A 24851-nucleotide genomic window follows, 5' to 3' on the forward strand; every position below is an offset into this window, starting at 1 on the left:
TGGTCCTGCCACCTCTGCCCCACTTGGAGGGGGTTGGATGTCCTGAAGAATTCCTGGCCAATTCCTATCACTACTGTTCCTCTAGCTTATGCAGTGTTGCTTCTGGTTATGTACTGCTGAGGCACAAGTGGAGAGAGGGAAATAACTGATGGCCCCATTACCAAAAAAATCTTTATTCTCCAGCAGGTACACACACGCCACCATCCCTGGTCCTCAGGGCCACGCTCATCTGTATTCACCCTCAGCAGCATATCTCACTTTTTCTGACATATAAATGAAAGAGCCCCAAGACCAAGATCATTCTTCAAACACAAGTAGTCTCACACTCAAGTTACTTCACAAATCCATCAGAAGTCAGGATTCCTATGTTTCTTGTACAGCCATGCGAAGAGGCCCAGCATTTGTGCGGTGTCTATGGGAAAGGCAATCAGAAGCCAGTCATCTCCCTGCTTTGGGCAAGATGGCTTGATAGTTAGTAATTTCAGGTTAGACTGTCTGTCAGAACAGTGTAGGCCAGGATGGAGGGCTCAGCTGCCAGGGCTCCCCAGCAGAAACCTGTAGGCAAAAAGAATGTTGACAGCATTATGGTGAGGCTCATTTCAGTGCCCTCTCTCCCCACGAGCTAAAAACTCACCATTCTCCCCTGGCTGACACTGCTTCCTTACGCACCAGTCTCTTCTTGTCATCCAGGGGTTTGGCTAAGGCCCGGATCACCTGTGGTTTGTACGGAAGCAGCTGTGGAGTTAGAGGAGCTAATCTTAGCCTTGTTCAACCAAGACAACCAAAAAAGCTGCTCTGACTCTACAACTAATACTCTTCCTATTCTTCTTTAGTGACTCCAGAGAATGCTATGTGGCAGGCTGGCCACTGTATTTTAGGGTAGTCAGGAAGTCCTTGCCTATCTGTACCCTACAGTGCATATCTCAGTCACACAGCAGGGTGGCCAGTCCCTCTTGACTAAGGCAGAAAGGTACCTCTGGCTCTTCTAAGAAGCTTCCAAGCCAGAGAGGGACATCTGCGGTACTCACCACGGGGGTGGGCAGGTGAGTAACAGCGTGCATACACTGCAGTGCAGCGATCCGGACAGCCTGGAACACAACCGTAAGGAGGTGAGGGGAGACCCACGGATGGGAGATGTACAGGCCAAAGAGTTGTTCAGGCTCAACGCACCATGGAAGGGCTGGAGCTGAGGTTTAGGAACTTGGTGACGAGGGTGTCAACGTGAAGACTCATGACTTGGGGTGCTTCCAGTAGAAGAGGCTGAAGGCAGCTGAGGGTGGAGAGCTGTACCACAGAGTCTGGGCAGGACAGGGCCTCCAGCAGCAAGGAAAGCAGCTAAGGGGCCACAGGAAAGGTGGGATGACCATATCTTTGATGAGCCTGCTTCTCCTCCCCTTTCTAGCCCCAGCTGGGGGACAATGGCTTGGTCCCTGCTTAGCGGCTGTGACCGCAAGGCTTACCGTGGGCAGCTCTGGCAAGAGCACAGGCTTTGGCAGCCTGTTAAGTACATGAGACAGACCCTTCAGGTAATTTGGCTTCACATCTGTAAAAAATGGAAAAGCTTAGGGGAAAAACTGGGCTCAGACATAGAGCTTAAGAATTCAATTCTAATCTCTGGTGAAGCTGGGACATGAGCCTACAAAAAGTTTTTTTTTTTTTAAAAAAAGCCCCACAAGCTCAGAATAGCCAAGATATGCCAATCAAAGGAAAAGAGTGGGTCAAGAATCTAGATGTTCAGCCCTTCAGGTAGAGGTCACACTACAGCTCTAAAGAAGCACTCAGGTCCTAAATTATTTGAGAGACTGTGGCGTGACCAATGGAGAGGTCTATATATTTGAGGGCTTTCCTTTAGACTCTCCTCACCTCGAGGAGCAGCGTGGAAACCCCGGACCAAAGCAGGCACGTTATCCGTGAAGAACCGCTGGCGAAACATGATCCGCACTTCAGCATGGCCAGCACGAGTCAGCACATCAGTGCAGTCAGACATGAGCAGAGAGAAGCCATCAGCTGCTGCTGGGCCTAGTTCTGGATCACTCAGGAGGCCCATGAGCTGGAGAAAAGAGAGCGTTTGAGGTACATCAGCGGGGAAGAATCTTAAATACCCAACAGGAGGACAGTAGTCATTTTTGGGAAGAAGTTCCTGTTTAGGTCCTAGGTTCTGCTGTCTTCAGCAAGGACTCACCCGGTCTGTAAGGCAGGAGCTGAGAGGATGATATCTAAGCACTAGGGCCTTTGTGACCTGTTATCAGAGAGAAAGAACAGTCAGGGCATGACACTCAAACACTGAGAAGCATGCATGCGCTTCAGGGTTAAATGGTGAAATTCTATTTAACCAGACCAACTGCTCTGTCTAACTGGAATCCATTCCGACTCCTTACCCAGAGAAGCAGTGTGAAGGCCTGACTACGATAGGGCCCAGAGCTCAGCCCAGCCTCCACTTTGCCCACAGCCAGCTGTAGGAATTCATCCAGCTGTTGCCCTAAAAAGGAGGGAGGAAATGCTGATGCAGACGCTACACACGTCCATTTTACCAACAAAGGTGTAAATCATTTAAATGTAGAAGCCATTAGAAAAAAACAATATTGTTTTGGTTGTGGATTTGGCCCACTCAGCTCTAGGACACCAGCATGAGAGCCTGGTATTCTCATAATGTAGGGGTGCTGGCATTCGAGAAACAGTTGTCTACTTCTAAGAAAGAATTACCCCTCATAGCTCTTCGTAGGGACTAGGATGACAGAACTCGATAGAGCACTCTGCTTGAAGCCCTTATCTTATGTCCTACAAAGCTCTGCCCAACTCTGGTCTTGACTCTTGTCCCACGGGCTGTCCCTTGGAAAGCCCTATTATTGATATATTAGCTAACTTCCTTTAAGAAGAGCATGAGAACTAAACGTCAAGATTTCATCAGAAGTTGATTCAGGGAGGCTCCCAACCCACAGCCTCACTCCAGTACCTGCAGGATGCTTGTTCAGAAGTCCTGCAAAGCACTTGGCAGCAGCAGTGGAGGAGAAGGGGCAGCTGTGGCAGCAGCTCAGCTCTAAAAGTTCCCGCATGAGTTGGTTCAGCTGAGGGATGTCCACCTATAGAAAACCTGGCCATGTCATGGACCCAGAGAACACTTGAACTCTAAGAGACACCCAGGAGAGAGTGGCAGCAGGGGCCAGGGTGGATGGGAAATACATTCTCCAGTGGGAAAAGCAGAAAATCAGCTTAGCTTGTGACAAATTTCAGCCCAGAAGTCACCCAGGATCCACCTCCTCTGGTCAGGGTTAAACTAGGGTACTCCCCAAATGTTGTGCTCACTTACATTTCGAGGCAGGGAGCAGACAAAGGCCATAAGCAGTGCGACCAGCCGCCTCTGCCCTGAGGAGCCATCCTACAGAGGAAGAAGAGCCCTGTCAAGCCTGTCCTGCTAGCAAGAGGCTTGTCTGCCCTGAGGATACCCATCCCAGGTTAGCCCTAAAAATCTGAAGGACAGAAGTCCCAAGATTCTCCCCCATCTGATCCATCAGACCCTTACCTGGAATGGTTGGAATCTGCCAGGGAAGCTGTTTTCAGGCAGGAAGGAGGTGTTGCCATCCAAGAAGAGGGGCACAATGTGGGCGACACTCTGGGCAGCCAAGCTGGGGGGGAGAGCACTAGGTGTCACCGAGGAGCCAGGGCTCTACAGCAGCCCTGGGGTTCCTGGTAGTCACTGAGTCCGTGGGCCAGAGCACGATCATTCACACCTTCAACAAATACTAATTCAATTCAGCACATATTATATGCCAGGAACCATTCCTGTTCTAGGCCTTGGTGCTACAGCAGTGAACAAGACAGATCAAATCCCTGTTCTCCTGGACCTTACGATCTAGCGAGAGAACTCAATGTGTATTTCAGAAGTGCTCCACAGGTGACTCTCATGCACATCTGCAGCTAAGAACCATTAGTCTGTGGCCCCCAGTCCATGATGCTAAAAGGCCCCTTCTTACTTTGCCAGCAAGACTTAACAAAACAAAAGCTGCCTCCATGTTTCAATGTGAGTAAAAGGACAGCTCAAAAGGAAGTTATTTGCTGCTTCTTCCCAAGAATTCTGTCCTCCCTGGGATCAAGTCACATCCATGATTATACTCACTCAGGGCTCAAGTGGGTGGTGGCAGTGCCAATGACAGACACCATGGCGGCCAAGACCTCATCCTGCAATAGCACTTTTTTCAGAACTGAGTGCTCCTTCTCTGCAAAATCAAAACACACACACACAATCACAGGCCATGACTATGGCTCAGACGATTAGGTCCTGTCATCATCGTGACTCTGGGCCTTGACTCTAGTTACAAGAGGAGCAGTTTTTAAACTGTCCTCTAGTAGTGCTGTAGCCCTGAGAAGCAGCAAGGCACCAGAAGTAGGAGTGTGTAATGCAGGCCACAGGGAGCTCCCGAGAGCTCTGTGCAGTCCTTTGACTGGGCAACAGTGGAAGATAAGGCTAGCTAATATGAACATTCTTAACATCAGAAATGTTAGTCTTTTCAAAAACTTAAAGGTAACATGGATTTATCTTCATGGGTCCTTTTATACAGCAGCTACCACACATACATACATTACTGTTGCCAAGCACTGCACATTAACTTATTTAATCCTTACCAACTACCCTGTGATATAGATATTACTCTCTATCAACCCCATAAAGTGAGGAAACAGAAGCTTAGAAAGGCTATCTTCATCTAAGTTGGCAAGTGGTAGAGCTGACCATGAAACCCAACCAGGTTTGCTTGACTCCAGAGCCTAATTCTAACTAATCTAATTACACAGCAACTAAAGGGGGAAAAAGTGTGCAGCCTTTTGAGTGTTGCTAACACTAGTAGATTTTGGTTCCTGCCGAAGGTCAGCTTGGCACCCTCTGCTTGAAGTGAAATCTCATTATGTGGACACAGGATTCAAAAGAAGCCTCTGCTGGTACAAAATGCAATACCAGTAATATCCCGAGGGGGGGCAGTGCTGTTCAACACTAGTGGAAGGCTGAGTCGGGAGGAGGGAGGGGTGAGGTGGAGGAAGTTACCTGGCATGGAAGCCTGCACAGCCAAGGCAAGCAGGCAAGGTATAGCTGTCTGATGGAAATACCAGCAGCTCTCAGGGTCTTGCTGGCATTTTTCTGCCACCTGCTGGAGACTCTGACATACAGCAATAACTTCACTTGTTCCTGCAACCGTATTCCCTGTGTGGTGAGAAAGTTCTCTGTAAGGTTTTCTTAAAAGCACTTCCAGGTCTGTCACATACAGAATATGGGAAGAATAATCAAAGACGAGTAACTAAAGAGACCAGGAGTGTCTTATAAAGAGCCAAGTCATTTTATCCAGGAGCTGAGACCTGCCCAGCCAGCTCTGCAACAGAAGCATTCATACACAGCTGATCGTTGAACAAGGCGGGGGTGTGGGGAGCCAACCCTCCTGTACAGTCGAAAATCCATGTGCAAGTTATAATGGTCCCTATTTACACAGTTCCTCCATATCTGCAGTTCTGCATCTGTGGACTCAACCAACCACAAGCATGTCGTACTACAGTTTTTACTACTGAAAAAAATCTGTATACGTGGACCCGTGCTGTTCAGACTTGTTTTGTTCAAGGGTCAGCTGTACGTTCTCATTTAGTTTTCATAACAACTCTCCTAGAAATATCATTTCCCCCATTTTATAGAGGGATGTGGAGGCTCAATAAATTACGAGTGCTTTTTCCAGGGTTAACAGTGAAAAAGTCAGGAATCAAACCCAGGCCACGCTCTGAGTCCAGTGTTCTTTCTACTTTACATCAGGTGCTGGATCATCCACAAAGGGCCGGGCAGTGCAGAGTGGGGCACTTAGGGAATTAGTGAGGTTCCATGGTGTGCATGCACAGGTTCACAATAGCAATAGCTGCTGTCACTTATGAGGAGCAGTGCTTCTCAAACTCCAGGGTACGTACAGGTTACTTGGAGATCCAGTTAAAATGCAGATTCTGATCAGTGGCGCTTGAGATTCTGCATTTCTATTTATTTATTTATTTTGGTTGGGTTGGGTCTTCATTTCTGTGCAAGGGCTTTCTCTAGTTGCAGCGAGCGGGGGCCACTCTTCATCGTGGTGCGCGGGCCTCTCACTGTCGTGGCCTCTCTTGCTGCGGAGCACAGGCTCCAGACGGGCAGGCTCAGTAGTTGTGGCTCACGGGCCCAGTTGCTCCGCGGCATGTGGGATCTTCCCAGACCAGGGCTCGAACCCGTGTCCCCTGCATTAGCAGGCAGACTGTCAACCACTGCGCCACCAGGGAAGCCCGAGATTCTGCATTTCTAATAAACTCCCAGATAATACCCGTGCTGCTGGTTGATGAACCCTATTTTGAGTAGCATGGCCTTACAGTGGTGCTTTTCTTTTCTTAAAACTTTTATGTTTTTATTTTTGGCTGCGTTAGGTCTTCGTTGCTGCACGCAGGCTTACTCTAGTTGCGGCGAGCGGGGGCTACTCTTTGTTGCGGTGCATGGGCTTCTCATTGCAGTGGCTTCTCTTGTTGTAGAGCACAGGCTCTAGGTGTGTGGGCTTCAGTAGTTGTGGCGTGTGGGCTCAGCAGTTGTGGCTCATAGGCTCTAGAGTGCAGGCTCAGTAGTTGTGGTGCACGGGCTTAGTTGCTCGGCGGCATGTGGGATCTTCCTGGACCAGGGCTCGAACCCGTGTCCCCTGCATTGGCAGGCGATTCTTAACCACTGCTCCACCAGGGAAGTCCCCAGTGGTGCTTTTCAATGGACTCTGTGGGCATTCTTAATAACTGTTGCCCACGTCTCGTCCCTCCTCAGAGGCTGAATCAGTTGGATGAAGACCCACGCATTCAGCACTTTTTAAAAGTTCCCATGTGACTCTTACTATAGCCACCACTGGAACCACTGCTTTAGAGGCATCAACTCCAAACCTGACTATGGTTCCCCTTCAGCCCAGTTCCTTGATGACTGTTCCTGGTAGTTACCTTTGTTCATCTGGCGGAGATGCTGCAGCAGAAGAGGCAGGGTCTCCTTGACAATACTGGCATGTGTGGATATAGCTGACAAGGCCTGCAGACAGCGCCGATGCCGGGAGCATTTGGTGGGCCCATCCCCTCTAGCCAAATCTGACTCCTCTGAAAGCAACCCAGGAGACAAGGTTTCACTGTGTGATGGCAAGCAGGAAGGCCCCCAAGCCTCCCTGGGAAGGGGTAAGCCACGGAAGATCAGAGACACATACCTATACACAGCTCCCCAGCAAGCTTGGGCACTAGGTGGCTGCTGAAGGCCACAGGGTAGAGAGTGGCCAGGGTTCCTGATGCTTCCAGTGCTGCCACCCTGCTGGGGCACAAGGCAAATGAGCATTCGCTGAGCCTTGATCCATGGCTCTCTTGCCTAGGCCTGCCATTAGGCAGATTCAGGAGTGTGGGCTTCTGAGGCCACCTTGCTGAAGAGTAGGATTCCAGTACTTACACCACTAAGTTGGACCGGGCTTCTTAATGCCCAAGAAAAGAGAGCATTCCCACACCTCCAACCGGGTAGCAGCCAGAGCCAAGCACAGGGCCCACCTCCCCTACGGAAAGCCAAGGGTCAGAAGCACAGAGCCCTGGACCAGCTTGCTCGATCTCACTGCCTTATATTCTCACCAACTCTGGGAATCCTCCTCCAGGAAGCTCAGTCTGTATAGGTGACCCACTGCCAGCTCCAAGTCCCCAGAAGACAGGAGATCTGTGCAGGAAGGAAACACGAACCTCATCTTTCTTCCCCTGCAGCCATCACAACCCTTCCTAAAGTCCTATAAGAAGTCCCAAATCATCCAGAGTTGTAGTGAGAACCAGGGAATTAAGATTGCTCTTCACTTAAGACAGAAAATCACAAGAAAGGGACCAATACTCCTATCTTTTCTCTTTCCCTTAAGCGTACCTGGCTGGGCACCCAAGACTGTGAGTGTACGGATGCCAACAAGCTGAAGCTGGGTGCTGGGGTCCGTCAGGGCCATGAATACCAGTGAGCACAGCTGGTCCTTGAAGCCACTCAGAGGCCTTTCATCTAGGAAGAGACAGAGTCCAGGTTAGAGGGAAACCCTATTCAGAAGTGATGCAAAGATAACCTGGGACAGAATTTTTTTTTTTTTGCCACGCTGCGTGGCATGTGGGATCTTAATTCCCTGACCAGGGATTGAACCCATGCCTCCTGCGGTGGAAGCACAGAGTCTTAAGCACTGGACCGCCACGGAATTCCCGGGGCAGATTTAAAGAATTTAATCCATTGGGTATCTGGGAAGTACACTAGGAAAGAAATCAACAAGTGTTCTCTTGGGCTACATCCTCAGAACAACAGGTCCACTGTTCTAGACTACTTCTCTGTAGCGCTCCTTGCCTGCCATCCTTTATAGGGCTATAGCGCTCAGCAGCCCCCAGGATACCACATCTAGAAGATGGCCTCACCCTTGTCTTCATAGCTCCATTTCTGTTGCAGCTTCAAGAAACCCAGGATCATTTCAAGGATTGTCCGCCGCTGGTTGCTCTGTAATGTTTTAAGGGGTATTCAAGTCAAAAAATACTTTATTTTTAAAGGATTTCAGTCCTGCTACTGCAGAATTGGGGAGAATTATCCTTGTACATAAGAGTGTCAGGAAAAGAATGAACAAGGGAACCAGCAGCAGCTAATGGGGGCAAAACCCGAGATCCACTATATCTAGGCCCAAGCTCAATGCTTAGCGCTCTCTCTGTGAGACAGCGATTCTGGCAAGGGGTTCCATCATTTCCCCAACAGATTCTGCTTCCTTACCTGACTGTGCTTGTGGAACTGTTCCAGCAGTAGGGGCAGCACGTTGCTGGTGATGTGGTCACAGGCCCGGGCAGACGCACCTGCAGCCGCCTGCAACAGTTTGGCACTAGGCCACACCAGTTTCATGTCTGGTTCACACAGATGGTGCCTGCAGTCTAGAGAGGCAGCACATCACAGACCTAGGGAGTAGGCTGAATGTTGCCTGGTTCCCCTGCAGGCCATAGAAGTTGGAGGCTGAGCCCTGGGACAGTTGGCTAGCAGTTACCACTTAAATTGCTTTCAATTTAAAGCAGGGCTCCAGCACCCAAAACACTGAACATGGGGGCCACTCATGAAAGGTCACTGGCCTTAAGGAATTTCTCTCTGTTGTGCTCACTCCCCTTTCTAGCTGCCATGGCCCCATTACCCTGTAGAATGTTGCTAAGGAAGGAGTCAAGGAGGTCCTCAGCATCAGCCCTCAGCACAGAGCGAGACAAACACGCAGTCAGGGAGTTAAGGGCCGCCAGGCCCTCGGCCTCTACCCGCTCACTTGCCGTCTGGAACACCTGTCAGGGAGGGATCCCATGGCTACTGAGGTGAGCCTGCACCAGGTGAGACCCCACCCACCTACTGCCTACTTCCTTTGCGGGGAGGGGGTGGTGAGAACCTTTGGGGCACAGCAATGGAAATTAACCCCCCAAATGAGTTTCTTCTCAATTGGTGTATTCTCACTAAGTCCTCAGTCCCACTAGGATTGATACACATACTTTTTGAGGAACTGAATACCGACTTTGAGCAGTGGTTGTTGGGAACCCCTTTCCTAAGTCTCTTCCTCTCCCCCTCTACTCAGCATGACCTATGCTCCTTACCACGGAAGGACAGGAATTGGGCACTGTGCGAGACTGATCATGTGCCACCACCAAGCAGCTGACCCTACCCTTGTCATTCAACCAGAAGTATGCCCCTTGCTCTCTTGCTGAATCACCAAGCACAGCAACAGAGGGAAAAGGATACGGTGTGTTATTTCCCCTCGTGCCTGACAACCAGGAGTTAATGGTAGTGAGTTTATCTAAGTAACACTCACCTCTCTGCGGATAGAAGCCCAAAGGCTGGGGAGGAAGTCCTTTAGTTCTTTCTGTCCGTACACAGCACAGCAAGCATTCTGCCAAGGAAAGCACAGGTAATGGCTATCTACACACTCAAGACTTCCTAGGATATGCAGGCCCCTCAGCATAATGGCACCTGAAAGACCCCGGCTCTCAGCAGTAAAACCAGCAGGATTTCATAACCATCCTGCCCAGGTCACTGAAAAATAGAAGCTTGTCCTGACTGATGAAAAACAAGCATGAAGAGGGAGCCCTGGTCAGCCTTTTCCTCAGCTGCCACTCAGTTACTACAGAACAAGACAAAATGCAACTGGGGGCTTTAGGTCAACATATAGGCCCAGATTCTGGGTATCCCTCTCTTGAGGCCAATGAACTATCCCCTGGCTCTCCAAGAATCAATTCATAATCCTTTAGCACCCCTAAATTGTCTAAAGACAGCTGGATCCTCAAAAGAGATCACTCACCAGAGTCTGCAGAGAATCCAGCTTGGCACTCAGAATCTCGGAATCCACTTTCTCAATCAGCAGGGGGAGCAGGAACTGTGGGAGAGAAGGAAGAACTAAGGGGTGAGATGTGGGTAGTGTTGCAGCCACACCAAGGCCAACCATGTCCTCACTGCCACCACTTCCCAGGGGCAGGTGTTACATCAAGGAGCTATACTTGAGTCGAGAGTTGTGACTGTAAACCAACCTCCCTCTCAATCCATGGCCAGACTCCCAGTGACCTGAAAAGTGGGCTAGCTGGCAAAGCTAAAGAATTTCAAAAGATAGCACCAAATAGGGATTGGTTTACTATTTTAAATGAAGAGATGGTGAAGTTTTTTACTTCGAAGGTCTGAAGACACTTGCAGGATGCCATACCCTAAAATGTATACTGGAACTTTCTTTTCCCCCATGCTTTTACTGTTCTTTCTTCAGACCCTTCTGTGGGTTGAGGCTATATATCCTAACTTTGGCTAGACCCACCTCAGCAAATCGCGGTGTAGAAGCCAGCACAGCTCGAAGACTCAGGATGAGATCTTCTCTCTGGATACCGTGGGGATCATTAGGTGGCTGGAAAAGGGAGAAGGGGGCGTGGGTTTGTATAACTCTTCAGACCACCCCTGGACACAGGAGTGAACCCGGCAACCCTGCAGAATAGGCTGAGATTTACACCCAATCTGGCAGAAGTATGGTATGAGGCCCCAGCAGGAAGACTGCTTGCTCTTACATGTTCCTTGGGAATTTTTGTCTGTTGGGCATTTATTTTCTATCTGATTATACAGTTTCCATCTGATCTATCATCTCACCACTCAGAGATAAGCACCCTTAACTTTCTGGTGCAACTTTCTTCTCTGTATATATAGTATTATGACTATGTAATTGATAAGACACTGTTTCCCTTTAAAATATATACACTTTTAAAAAATGTGATCTTTTGAATATATTTTCTGCAATCTACTTTTTCACTTAATACTAGGTACATTTTTTCATGTTATTAAATTATTTTTTCATAGCATTAGTTTTAGTGGCTGATACTATTTCATTGTGTGGTTGAGTCACAGTTTATTTGGATAATCACCCTTTGATGGACATTTCTATTTTTTCACCATTATAAAAAGCTGTAATCCTGGCATTATAAAAACATTCATGATTTCTGCATCAAGAAGGCAGATTTATTTTATTGAAGTATATAGTTGACACAATATTGTGTTAGTTTCAGGTGTACAGCAAAGTGATTCACTTATATACATATATATATTTTTCAGATTCTTTTCCATTATAGGTTATTATAAGATACTGAACATAGTTCCCTGTGTTATACAGTAAATCCTTGTTGTTCATCTATTTTATATATAGTGGTATGTATCTGTTAATCCCATACTCCTAATTTATTCCTCCTCACCTTCTTTCCCCTTTGATAACCATAAAGTTTGTTTTCTATATCTTTGAGTCTGTTTCTGTTTTGTAAATAAATTCATTTATATCACTTTTAGATTCCACATATAAGTGATATCATATAATATTTGTCTTTCTCTGTCTTACTTTACTCAGTATGATAATCTCTAGGTCCATCCATGTTGCCGCAAATGGCATTATTTCATTCTTTTTTATGGCTGAGTAGTATTCCACTGTGTATTTGTGTGTGTGTGTGTGTGTGTGTATGTACACACACACACACGCACCCCCCCCCCAATATCTTTATCCATTCATCTGTTGATTAATGTTTAGGTTGCTTCCATGTCTTGGCTCTTGTAAATAGTGCTGCTATGAACACTGGGGTGCATGTATCTTTTCAAATTAGAGTTTTCATCTTTTCTGGATATACGCCCAGGAGTGGGATTGCTGGATCATATGGTAGCTCTATTTTCAGTTTTTTAAGGAACCTCCATACTGTTTTCCATAGTGGCTGCACCAATTTACATTCCCACCAACAGTGCAGCAGAGTTCCCTTTTCTCCACACCTTCTCCAGCATTTATTATTTGTAGACTTTTTGATGATGGCCATTCTGACAGGTGTGAGGTGATAGCTCATTGTAGTTTTGATTTGCATCTTTTCATGTGCCTGTTGGCCACGTGTATGTCAACAAGGCACAATGAAAACATACATCAGATTTTCCTTTTCTCTTTAGAAACCCCACCAAAAATACAGTAAAGGGATTTTCCTTTCTTTTCTTTTTTTTTAAAAGCTATAAAGCTAAAGGTTGAAGAGAACAGGATGAGGGATGTTAGCAACAAAACTGTAGAAGGTGAAAAGTAGATGGATAAGAAGAAAATGACTTAGCAGAGCCAAGACAACAGAATCCTCAGTAGGCTTGGGGAATGCTGAACTCCCATATACACCAGTCTCCTCAAAAAGCTTCGCAACCAGAAGTACCAGGTACCTTTGGGATTGGGAGTGGGGTTGGAGAAGCAATCTGACCTCCGAGATTGCTTCTCAAGTCCTCCCTAGCTGCAGTAGAATCTGGAGGTTTAATTCTTTCGAGAGGGTAAGACAGAGGTCTAGTCTTAGAGACGTAGGTGCAGCTGAGGGCCTGGGTGCTGAATCAAAAGAGGTCTAAGTGGGAATTCCCTGGTGGTCCAGTAGTTAGGACTCAGTGCTTTCACTACCAGGGCCCACCCGGGTTCAATCCCTGACTGGGGAACAGCACGGCAGGAAAAAAAAAAAAAAAAGAGGTCTAAGTGATACAGTTTTGAGTATTGAGATTTTCCAACCCCTTCCAGCCCTATTTGCTTGTAGCCAGACTTCTCCCTCTAGGCTGATCTAAGGTCTTTTTCTAGAAGAACCTGACTAGCCCAAGAGGAAGAATACACTGGGGGTTCCCAAGCTGTCCATGTAAGCCACTATACAGGGAAGTTCATCCTCAGCCAGCCCATTCCCTGTGCTCAGAGCTTCCACTCAACTTTATAATTCTCACTTTGAAACATGTGCAAACTCCCAAGGATTACCAGATATCTGAAGAAAGCCTCTAACCTGGAAATAGAGAACAAAAACAAAAAAACAAACAAAAAAACTTCAAGGAAACAAAGACCACATATGTGGGGAGAGTTTTCAAAAACAGTAAGAAAGTAATTCATTCGTGGATTAAATAAGAACAGAATGCTAAAGAAAAAAAGACCACCAGTCTTAACCTGGTGGTCCGGCAGTTAAGACTCCGAGCTCCCAATGCAGGGGGCCCGGGTTCGATCCCTGGTCAGGGAACGAGATCCTGCATGCCGCAACTAAGAGCCTGCATGCCACAACTAAAAGATCCTGCATGGTGCAACTAAAGATCCCGCGTGTGGCAACAAAGATCCTGCGTGCTGTGACTAAGACCCAGCACAGCCAAATAAATAAATATTAAAAAAAAACAAAACAAAAGACGTTCAAGAGATCATCAAAAATGACAATAAAAGGCCCTGGGAAAATGTCCATCAACAGAGGAATGGATAAAGAAAATGTGGTACACATATACAAAGGAATATTGCTCAGTCATAAAAAGGAATGAAATTGGGTCATTTGTAGAGACGTGGATGGACCTAGAGAGTGTCATACAGAGTGAAGTAAGTCAGAAAGAGAAAAGCAAATATCGTATAATAACGCATATATGTGGAATTTAGAAAAATGGTACAGATGATCTTATTTGCAAAGCAGATATAGAGACACAGATGTAGAGAACAAACATATGGATACAAAGGGGGAAAGGGGTGGAGTGGGAGGAATTGGGAGATTGGATTGACACATATATATTAATGATACTATGTATAAAATAGACAGCTGATGGGAACATACTGTATAGCACAGGGAACTCTACCTAATGCATTGTGGTAACCTAAATGGGAGGGAAGTCCAAAAGGAAGGAGATATCTGTATGTGTATGGCTGATTAATTTTGTTGTGCAGTGGAGGCTAACACAACATTGTAAAACAACCATACTCCAATAAAAATTAATTTTTAAAAAAAAGGTCCTGGGAAATTCAAAGCACGAGTGCAGAAATGAGAAACAAAATTAATAGAAGGGGTTAACAGGAGATGTGCTAGTCCTGGGCCTTTCTGCCCTCAGAGCCATTCCTTGGGCTGACCACTGCAGGCTACATTTCCCAGGCTCCCATAATGGCCTGGGTTCAGCCAACGGGAAGCACTTGTAGAAGAATGCAGGTCAGAAGGAAAGGAAAACCCAGGGCATTTCTTCCCATTTCTCCAGTTTAGTGGGCGCTTTCAGCATTGGCAGCATCTCCTCCATGGCTCCAGCTCCTACTGATAGGCCTATGTTTTTGTCATACTCTCAGCCCCTGAGGTCCAGTAACATCAACTCTTCCCTTTGTCCCTCCAGCCTAGGGGTGGTAATGGCTTCCTGCTATTGACAGGTTGCCTCACTATCCCGTTTGGCCTCTCAGCTTTCCCGCAACTTGTATAAACAATTTCCTGCATTAAATTATTTCTGTTTTAAATACCAAAGTGGTTTCTGTTTTCATGCCTGGACTTTGACTGACAGAAAAGATAAAATTATAGAATTTTCTTATAAACTAACAAAAAGGTAGAGGTAAGAAATATGAAAGGGGGGCTTCCCTGGTGGCGCAGTGGTTGAGAGTCCGCCTGCTGATGCAGGGGACACGGGTTTGTGCCCCGGTCCTGGAAGATCCCACGTGCCGCGGAGCGGCTAGGCCCGTGAGCCATGGCTGCTGAGCCTGCGCATCCGGAGCCTGTGCTCCGCAATGGGAGAGGCCACAACAGTGAGAGGCCCGCGTACCGCAAAAAAAAAAAAAAGAAATATGAAAGAAAAGTAGGAGATTCAGAGGTCTAACGGAAGATTGATAGGAGTTCCAAAAGGAAGGAACAGAGAAAACAGAGGGAAAGAAATCATCAATGAAAGAATGCAAGAAAATTTCCCAGGACTGAAGGACATGAGTTTCCAGATTGATGGGACCTACCAAGTACCCAATACAATGCATGAAAACAGACCCATACTAAGGCACATAATTGTGAATTTTCAATATATTGGGGGAAAATAATCAAAACTTAAAAGCTTCCAGAAAAGAGGAAAAAAAGTGACCATAAAGTTTTGCAAATCAAAAAGAATTTAGACTTCTTCACAGCAACTGAAAATTCGAGGTAAATGTAGCAATGCCTTCAATTTCATACCCATATTGTCAATAAGTGGGAGGAAAGAATGAAGACATTCTAGATTTACAAAAATCTAAAAATGTTTCACTCTTTTTACACACTGGGGAAGCTAATAAGGGATGTGCACCACCAAAATGAGGGAGTAAACTATAAAAGAGGAAGTACATAAACCCAGGAGATAAGAGATCCGATCCAAGAGAAAAGACAAAGGAATCCCTAGATGATGGTAAAGGAAGATTGTCTACTTTGCATTAAGAGTAGGAAGCAACCAGTTAAGACTGTATGGCCAAGTTAAGAATGGTTTTTACATTTTTAAGTCGTTGAAAAAAAATCAAAACTATAGTATCTTGTGACACATGAAAATTATATGAAATTTAAACTTCCGTGTCCATAAATAAAGTTTTATTGCAATATAGCCACTGTACCACATTCCAGTGTCCATGGCCGTTTTTGTGCTAGAACAGCAGAGGTGAGGAGTTTCAACAGAGACCATATGGCCTCCAAACTCTAAAATAGTAACTATCTGGCCCTAACAGAAAAAGTTTGCTGACCCCTACACACAGGATAGGAACCATCACTTATACTGATGTGATCCACTATGAGGATGGCAAATGGCCAAAACAGACAGGTAAGACCATAAAGAATATTTCTAACATAAATTGTTACACTAAAAGCCAGGTGTCCCTATTTAAAAGGCTTAAGTTCTTCTGAGAAGAAACAGGGAACTGATTACAAAAGAGATGAAAAGAATATCAGAGAGGTGGTCCCAAGCAATTGATGTCAACTAGAATAAGCTGGTTAAGAAATTCCCTATGGCAAAAATGGCTGTGTATCTTTATTTTTTTTTTTTTGTGGTACGCGGGCCTCTCACTGTTGTGGCCTCTCCCGTTGCGGAGCACAGGCTCCGGACGCTCAGGCTCAGTGGCCATGGCTCACGGGCCCAGCTGCTCCATGGCATGTGGGATCTTCCTGGACTGGGGCACGAACCCGTGTCCCCTGCATCGGCAGGCGGACTCGCAACCACTGCGCCACCAGGGAAGCCCGCTGTGTATCTTTAAAGGCAGTGAGAGTCAATGCTCCAATGTAGTTTGGTATGCTGTGGTATTAACTCCTTTCATTTTTTCCAAATCACTAATGCTTGCAGTACACATACCCATGCATACCCATATAGTGATGAGACCCTGAGAATTCGGAAAAAGAAGGAAAATCAAGATGCAGAGTGGGAGGAAGGTCCGAGGGCATCAGAGCAAACACCTCCTGTACACACTATGCTCAACTGTGTCGTCTTTGTTTAGTCAATTTGTTTCTACTGCCTGAGATGCACCCTCAGCATCCAGGGTCATATCCTACACATCCTTCAGAAACCAACTGAAATCCTATCTTATCTGTGAAGTCAGTTCCTGCCTACTCTAGCTCACACTAAACTCTGTCTTCTTTGAACAATTATAACACCACTTGTTTTGGTCCACAATCTCTGTTACTTAAATGTTTCAACTTTCAAGGACATGAATCATGTTATACAATCCTGTAGTTCTAAGCACTACATACTTTGTCAAGGAGTCTCCCAAATACCTGCCGAATTGAACCTTTCCTCCCATGGCAAATGTTTTTCCACTTCCCAGTTTACTAAAACGTTAAGTTCTTAAGGGCAGGGATTGTTTCTTTTGTTCACCGCTGCACCCTCAGGGCCTAGAACTGGGCCTGGCACATAACAGACACTCAACAAATATTTGAATTAGTGAATGAATGAAAGGTACTACTTACAGGGGTAAAATCAATAGGGAAGTAACAGGATGTCACTTCAAACAACTCCTCCACAAAGGGTCCTAAGGCAACAGAGAAAGAATGAGGACTTATAAGCCTCTCATCTGACAAGCCCCAACCAGCTAATTCAAGGCTACAAGGGTGTACCCAGGCTATAGTCTCTGGAGATGAGGTCATGGACGATGCGGAAGGCCACCAGAAGATTACGGGGATCCTTTTCCCCATCCATCACCTGGATGAAGCCAAAGGTGAAATCAGCTCCTAGGCCCTTCAGCTCTGCGGAGGAGAGAACAAGATCATTACTGTCCCATGGGATAGAAAGCTGGGCTTTCTTCTGGCCTTTGTTCTCCCTCTGCTATCGCTGCCTTTCCTGCCTACCAGAGCAGGCCCTGTTTTCCTATTCCAAGAGAGTTCTCAGTGAAGAGAAGATGTGCAACGATACATAACTGTTACAGAGGTAAGAATTTAAAACATCAGCTCAAACTCCACCCTTTCTTTACTTTCCTGGGGAGTGAGTGGCTCCCAGTTTCCCTTTATCATCCTCTCGAAGTACTGGCTCTTCTATATCACCCCTGGGCTAAAATGAGTCCTGGTAATGGGGGGAAAAAAAAGATGTGCTCACTTTTCAGATTTTCCAGAGAGCCTTGCCTCTTACCTTCTTCCCGGGTTCGCATGAAGTTGGTGATGATACTGTAGACTGTGTGTCGGTCCACCTGTGGCAGGGACTTGGTAGGAGAGACAGGAACTAAGTAAAGAAAGTGCCCAAGGAATACTTCAGCTGACAAAACTACTTCCTGCTTCACAATCTCTAAGTGGACAGTGTTCTTTACACCAGTATAAGATGAACCTCAGAGGAAATGTAGAGAAAGGATATGGCTATTGCCCAGCAGTCCAGCAGTGGAACCGATAACCAAAACCTGTCTGCTGTATGCCTTACTTTAAGTGTAAGAGGACACAGGTCAGACATAATGGCATGCCTCGCTCTCTTTATACAGTAGCAAGGGATAGCATGTGAACATGGTCAAAGACCTGAAAGAGTTCAGAACTTAGAAGGCAATTTTTTTGCCATCTAATTCTAGTTATGTCAATGGCTGGGAGATAGAGGAGAATACCAAGGTGACTGTTATCACTCACCTGTACGTGGACCTCCTGGAAGATGGCTTTAAGCACGGAGACAGCCAGCCCTGGGGGCAGGGCCACACACAGGCTCTGGGGGAGAAGAGAAGTGTGAGCACAGAGGGAATTCTAGCACAGCCTTCAAGACACAAGCCTAAACAGGGCTATTTAGCTACAGTGGGAATCACAACATCCAGGTTTGGGAAGAAGTGCTAACAGTGAGAAACATGGTCCGTTTTCTTAAGTTGATTAGGTCTCTGCAGCTCCTTCCAGTTTGGCTTTGAATTCCAGTCCCCAAAGGATACTTTTACTCTACAAACTAAAAACAGAAGTGGAGCTGGCTGAGACTAGTTTAGTCCCACACCTGGGCATCTGCTTTGAAGCACCTGAAGTCTCACCCTCTTAGGGGAAGGAGAGAATTAACTGGAAATAGGTTCCTGCAAACATGGTATGTAATACAAAAAAGAACTCACAAGTGCCCTCAAACCCTGCAGGACAGACGGGATCACAAGATGATGGTCCTTCAGCCGGTTCTCATAGAATAGGATCAAGTGTACCACTGCACAGACCAGAAATTCAGCTGTTAATTTACACAGGCTGGAGGAGAGCCCACCGGTTTTGCTCCTTCCCAAAGTTTATAAGGGCTGTTCCTGCTTGGGCTTCACTACAAATTTTCTCCTTCACCGAGAGATATGTCCCAAGCCCTCCCATTTGAGGGTGACTTCCTTGATCTGTCAGGAAAATAGGTGAACATCTTTTATTATCCATTCTCACTAGGTCACAATCAAACCCATTCTCAAGCCGAGAACTGCCTTTCTACAGAACTTGGGTTGGCAACTTTTCTCAAAGGGCCAGACAGTAAATATTTTAGGCTTGTAGGACATAGTATGTCAAAACTACTCAACTTGGGCCACTGTAACATAAAAGCAGCATACACAATAGGTAAATAAATGGGCATGGCTAGATGCTAATAAAGTTTTATAGAAGATAAATAAGTTGTTGGCTTTTTTCCTCAGGACTTCAAAACACTTTGATATTTCATTACTTTTCCACTCCATCTATGAAACACTACTTTGTCCATTTTACAAAGAGGGGAAGATATACTGAAAAAAACTGTCTAAGGCTACATTTGAAATCCATGTGTCTTGTGTCTCAATTCTTATCTTCTCTGCCACATATACCAGTGAGGAATGAAGACCCTGAATTAGGAGTTCATAGACACCTTATGTCCTCCCTCCCTCCCTCCCTGTAAAGTTGGCTTGAAGAGACAAGCAAGGCCTTGGCTCAGCACTCCTACTAGCGATGCCAGTACCTTCCTTCTCCAGGAGCAAGGAGTGACACTGCAGTAGCACCTGTGACAAGAGCTGGATTCCTCGTGCCCGAGTTCGGGGTTCTGGATTCTCTAGAGAGGACCTGGGGTAAAGTAAGATAGAGACAGCCTGACATTACCCAGTTCAAACTTTCGAAGTAAATATTTTGCAATTAGTCATACTCACCCCCTGGGCATGGAAGGCAGCCCAGGAAGGTATTCTGGAGGTGCTTAGCATTACAGACAACACTAAGGCCAATCCCCAGATTGACCTGGCATCATTAGAGGCATATGTGACACCACAGCCAACAGAAGTGTCCATCTCCAGGCACTGACTGGGCATGGGGCTTACTCCTTCTCATACAACTGTGACATTCCTCTGAAACAGAGCTTAGCAGCTAACCACAGGGCTCAAGAGATGACTGGCAGCTGCAGCTTCTACCAAAACAGGAGGAGAATAAATATACCACTGTTAAAGCAACCACTATAGTCTTAGGGACCATATCGTCTTTATAACTGGAAGACCATTATGGTCTTTATAACTGGAAGTTTACAAAGTAAGATGGTCAGAGTAAAGGTTTTAACTATTTAGGATTATTGATATGGGAGGACCTAGGCTGAAGCAACAAGGAGGTGATTTATCTTCAAAACAAATCACATTTAGACATACCAGAAGGAATCTAAGTAAATGCCGGAGGTAGAAGACTTCTGAAAGAGAACTGGCCAGGATACATGAATGAAACCTCAAGGTTAAGAGTATCTATAGCTAGGGGTAATGGGGCAAAAAGAAGCTCACTCTTGACAGGATCCTTAGGATAGGAACTTATAGAAAGGTAGAAGTAGAAAACTGTGCATTTAAAAATGGACCAAGGCACACAAATGCTCATAGCAGCATTATTCAGAATAGCCAAAATGTGGAAACAACTCAGATATCCCTCAACTGATGAATGGTTAAACAAAATGTGGTATATCCATATAACAGAATATTGTTCAGCAAGAAATGAAGTACTGATACTTGCTACAACAGGGATGAACTTTGAAAACATTATGCTAAGTGAAAGAAGCCAATCACGAAGGTTACATATTACTGTATAATTCCATTTATATGAAATTTTCAGCATAGGCAAATCTACAGAGACAGAGTAGATTAGTGGTTGCCAGAGGCTAGGAAGAGAAAGGAATGGGGAGTGATTGCTAATGGGCGTGGGGTTTCTCTTTGGGGTGATGAAAATGTCTTAAAATTGACTGTGATAAGGGTTGTACAAATCTGTGAATACACACTTTAAAATGGTGAACTTTATGATAGATAAATTGTATCTCGATAAAGCTGTTATTTAAAAAAAAATGGACCAAGGCCACAACCACATGAGGAGAAAGGCCAAAAGGTCTCTTATGTGGGAAAAATGCATAATAGTGACCTACTCCCCCACCCTCTCCCCAATTTTCTAGTTTTTTCTGTTTTAGAAGACATGCTAGCCACGACAGTTAACAACCTTCACTACTAAGACTTGTCAATTTAAATGGTCTACCAAGTACGAAATATGAGGAAAGCAGACATTAGACTACAAGCATATAGTTCCTCTGGAGCTTGGAATATCTGGTGGTAACACTGGTCTTCCAGCTGTTTTTCCAAGCCTTTTCCTATAGTGGGGAACCTGGTGCAAGGTCAGCCTCTTGACCACTCCCCAGGCTGGGCTCACAGCAGGTCTGAGTCAGATGTAGGCTGACTAGAATCCTATCGGGGAGGGTGGGTCTAAAGAAGCAGAAGAGGAGTCCCAGCTCTAATTAACTAACAGTTGATGGCTTTCAACCACCCATCTCAGCCTAAACCTGCGGGCTGACTCAGGAGCTAATGTGACCCACAGGCGGTGTTCCCAACACTTCCTTAGGGGCCTCAGTCAGGTGGCAAGAATCATTTTTCAGGAGAAACACTGGCTTAACCTGAGGCACTGATATGGGAGGGGGAGGAGGGTGTTGGGCTACAGTAGGAGAAATTCAGGACAAAATAACTTTTTCAGAGTGCAGCGCCAGGGCTGGAGACGGGTATTCTAGAGCAGAGGCTCTTACCCAAGGGCTTCCACCACTTGTAACACCGTATAGCTTCCGGATTTCACATCTAAAGGAAAGAAGAAAAAGAAATCTGAAAAAACAAAAATAAAACTCCATCCCAAGGTTCAATGGCTCTAATTACCAATGTTTTTGCCTACCCTAGGGCTTACACCATGGGGCCCGCCGTGCTTGCCAAGAGCCTCTCCTACATGAAAGGCATTTCTGTAACACTTCAAGTGTGTAGCTCCAAGTATAAAAATTGAAAAGAAAGTCAATATATCATTTGCAGGTAACCTGTTTATCTAGAAAATCCAAGAGAAATAAATGAAAAAAATGCTACAAACAAAATAATTCATTAGGGTGGCTAGGTACAAAATTAATATGAAATTAAGAACTTTCACATACACACATACAATAGCCTAAAAAATTATATAAAGGAAAAAAGAGCCTATTTACAATAGCAACAAATAAAAATTTAAAAAGAGAGAAAGAGAGAGAAAAATACCTAGATATAAACTTAACAAAAAATGTGAATATTTGGGGACTTCTCTGGTGGCTCAGTGGTTAAGAATCTGCCTGCCAATGCAGGGGACACAGGTTCAATCCCTGCTCCGGGAAGATCCCACGTGCCGTGGAGCAACTGAACCCATGTGCCACAACTACTGAGCCTGCACTCTAGAGCCTGGGAGCCACACTACTGAGCCCATATGCCAAAACTACTGAAGCCCGTGCGCTCTATGGCCTGCATGCCACAACTACTGTAGCCCACGCGCCTACAGCCTGTGCTCCACAACAAGAGAAGCCACCACAATGAGAAGCCCACGCACTGCAACGAAGAGTAGCCCCTGCTCGCCACAACTAGAGAAAGCCTGCAAGCAGCAACAAAGACCCAACGCAGCCAAAAAAAAAAAAAAATATATATATATATATATATATATATATATATATATATATATGTGAATATCTGAATGGTGAAAACTTTAAAGAACCAGTGAGAAAGTTACTGTGTAAAAAATAATACATAATTAGGGCTTCCCTGGTGGCGCAGTGGTTGAGAGTCCGCCTGCCGATGCAGGGGACACGTGTTCGTGCCCCGGTCCGGGAAGATCCCACATGCCACAGAGTGGCTAGGCCTGTGAGCCATGGCCGCTGAGCCTGCGCGTCCGGAGCCTGTGCTCTGCAATGGGAGAGGCCACAACAGTGAGAGGCCCGTGTACCGCAAAAAAAAATAATAATAATAAAAGTAAAAAACAAAAAATAACTAGTGTAGTGTGAGTTCATATTCAAAGAAATCAATGGTACAGAAATAGAACAGAAAATACAGAAAGAGACACAAATACATGAGAATATGATTTTAAAAATCATATTTCAATTAATGAAAAACAGACTATTCAATAAATGGTGTTGGCATGATTCGGTAAATATTTGAAACAAACAAACAAACAAACAAACCAATGGCTCGGAATCTTTCACCAAAGTAAATTTCAAATGGATTAAAGAAAAAAACACAAGAGAACATTTCTAAGTATAACATAGTTATATTTAGCCATAAAAGAAAAGATTGGTTAAAATCAGCTACATTTAAAAAAAATTGAATTTTCTGCAAGGCAAAAACAAACATCATAAGACAAACTGGGAAAAAATATTTGCAATTCTTTTTTTTTTTTTTTTGCGGTACGTGCGCCTCTCACTGTTGTGGCCTCTCCCGTTGCGGAGCACAGGCTCCGGACGCGCAGGCTCAGTGGCCATGGTTCACAGGCCCAGCCGCTCCGCGGCATGTGGGATATTCCTGGACTGGGGCACAAACCCGCGTCCCCTGCATCGGCAGGAAGGCTCTCAACCACTGCGCCACCAGGGAAGCCCTGCAATTCTTATAACAAAGGGCTATTTTACCAATATAAAAAGCACTTCCACAAGCCATTGAGAAAAAAGACCAACAACCAATTTAAAAAGATGCTCAACCATATTAACAGGAATGCAAATTCAACTCCCCAAAACGTTGGTTTTTAACATACTAGACTGGCAAAGATCAAACATTTTGTATCACGCTTATGTTTGGTGATGGTGCGTGGAATTAAGGCACTCTTAAACACTGTAGGTGCAGTAAAAATTGGTACAGCCCTTTTATGGAGCACCCCCCCACCTTTTTTGGCCACGCCTGTGGGGCATGGAGGATTTTAACTGCTTGACCAGGGATTGAACCTGTGCCCCCTGCAGTGGAAGCGCGGAGTCTTCACCACTGGACCACCAGAGAAGTCCCTATGGAAGGCAACTTGAAAATACTTTTTAAATTACAAATGTATGTAGGCTTTAACCCAGGGAATCTTCTCAGAATTTATCCTATATACTTGTAAAAGTGCAAAATAATGCATGTACAAGTTTTTTCATTTCAGAATGATTTATAATAGCAAATGACTGCAAACAACAAATGGCTGGGACATGGAAGCAACCTGTGTCCACCGACAGATGAATGGATAAAGATGTGGCACATATATACAACGGAATATTACTCAACCGTAGAAAGGAACGAAAGTGGGTCATCTGTAGAGAGGTGGATGGACCTAGAAACTACAGAGTGAAGTAAGTCAGAAAGAGAAAAACAAATGTCATATATTGACACATACATGTGGAATCTAGAAAAATGGTACAGATGAACCAGTTTGCAAGGCAGAAATAGAGACACGGATGTAGAGAACAAACCTACGGACACCAAGGGGGGAAAGTGGCAGGGAGGGTGGTGGTGGTGGTGGTATGAACTGGGAGATTGGGATTGACATGTATACACTAATATGTATAAAATAGATAACTAATAAGAACCTGCTGTATAAACAATAAATAAATAAAATTCAAAAAAAAAGAAACAAGTTAAATAAGTTATAGTATGTCCATAATGGAATTCTCTGTAACTACTTAGGAAAAAAATTGAAAAAAGACTGAGGAACCTTTATATTTATACAGATAGTGGGACGAGATTTAAAAGCAGAACATAAGTAGAGTGTACATAAATAGTATATAGTATGTAGATAGCATTGTTTTTAAAGGGAGGGAGAATTATTTCTATTTGTATTTATTTATATCTCTAGAAGATGAAAGGAATTAGTAACACTGGTTGTCTCTAGGGAGGGAGACGGGTAGCTGGGGGTTGAGAGGTAGACTTAAAAAAATGTTTTACACTTTGGAA

The 24851-nt window shown here is 45.2% G+C and overlaps 1 protein-coding gene across 5 annotated transcripts in view; it reads right to left on the reverse strand.

Moving 5' to 3' along the window:
* Positions 1-153: 153 nt before the first annotated feature.
* The window catches only part of MMS19 (MMS19 homolog, cytosolic iron-sulfur assembly component), a gene marked incomplete at its 5' end in the record, with an annotated part of 33345 nt that continues 8647 nt past the window's right edge, over positions 154-24851 (reverse strand). Inside the window, 30 exons of one of the 5 annotated variants that reach the window (XM_079696354.1) lie at positions 154-555; positions 635-735; positions 1029-1088; positions 1171-1335; positions 1461-1543; positions 1864-2050; positions 2183-2239; positions 2379-2479; positions 2954-3080; positions 3308-3376; positions 3521-3623; positions 4115-4214; positions 5036-5191; positions 6961-7110; positions 7215-7312; positions 7621-7702; positions 7898-8023; positions 8422-8500; positions 8765-8919; positions 9171-9309; positions 9828-9905; positions 10314-10388; positions 10815-10901; positions 17197-17258; positions 17344-17472; positions 17852-17921; positions 18331-18405; positions 18786-18871; positions 19625-19725; positions 21689-21737. In XM_079696354.1, the coding sequence (XP_079552480.1) occupies positions 528-555; positions 635-735; positions 1029-1088; positions 1171-1335; positions 1461-1543; positions 1864-2050; positions 2183-2239; positions 2379-2479; positions 2954-3080; positions 3308-3376; positions 3521-3623; positions 4115-4214; positions 5036-5191; positions 6961-7110; positions 7215-7312; positions 7621-7702; positions 7898-8023; positions 8422-8500; positions 8765-8919; positions 9171-9309; positions 9828-9905; positions 10314-10388; positions 10815-10901; positions 17197-17258; positions 17344-17472; positions 17852-17921; positions 18331-18405; positions 18786-18871; positions 19625-19725; positions 21689-21737 (2978 nt within the window). In that variant the 3' untranslated portion in view covers positions 154-527. Of the gene's footprint in view, positions 556-634; positions 736-1028; positions 1089-1170; positions 1336-1460; positions 1544-1863; positions 2051-2182; positions 2240-2378; positions 2480-2953; positions 3081-3307; positions 3377-3520; positions 3624-4114; positions 4215-5035; positions 5192-6960; positions 7111-7214; positions 7316-7620; positions 7703-7897; positions 8024-8421; positions 8501-8764; positions 8920-9170; positions 9310-9827; positions 9906-10313; positions 10389-10814; positions 10902-17196; positions 17259-17343; positions 17473-17851; positions 17922-18330; positions 18406-18785; positions 18934-19581; positions 19726-21688; positions 21738-24851 lie in introns of all 5 variants that reach the window. The other 4 variants (XM_079696353.1, XM_079696352.1, XM_079696355.1 and 1 more) reach the window with 4 other exon arrangements.

The sequence above is a fragment of the Hyperoodon ampullatus genome (genome assembly GCF_949752795.1).
Source record: "Hyperoodon ampullatus genome assembly, chromosome: 1".
NCBI lineage: Eukaryota > Metazoa > Chordata > Mammalia > Artiodactyla > Ziphiidae > Hyperoodon > Hyperoodon ampullatus.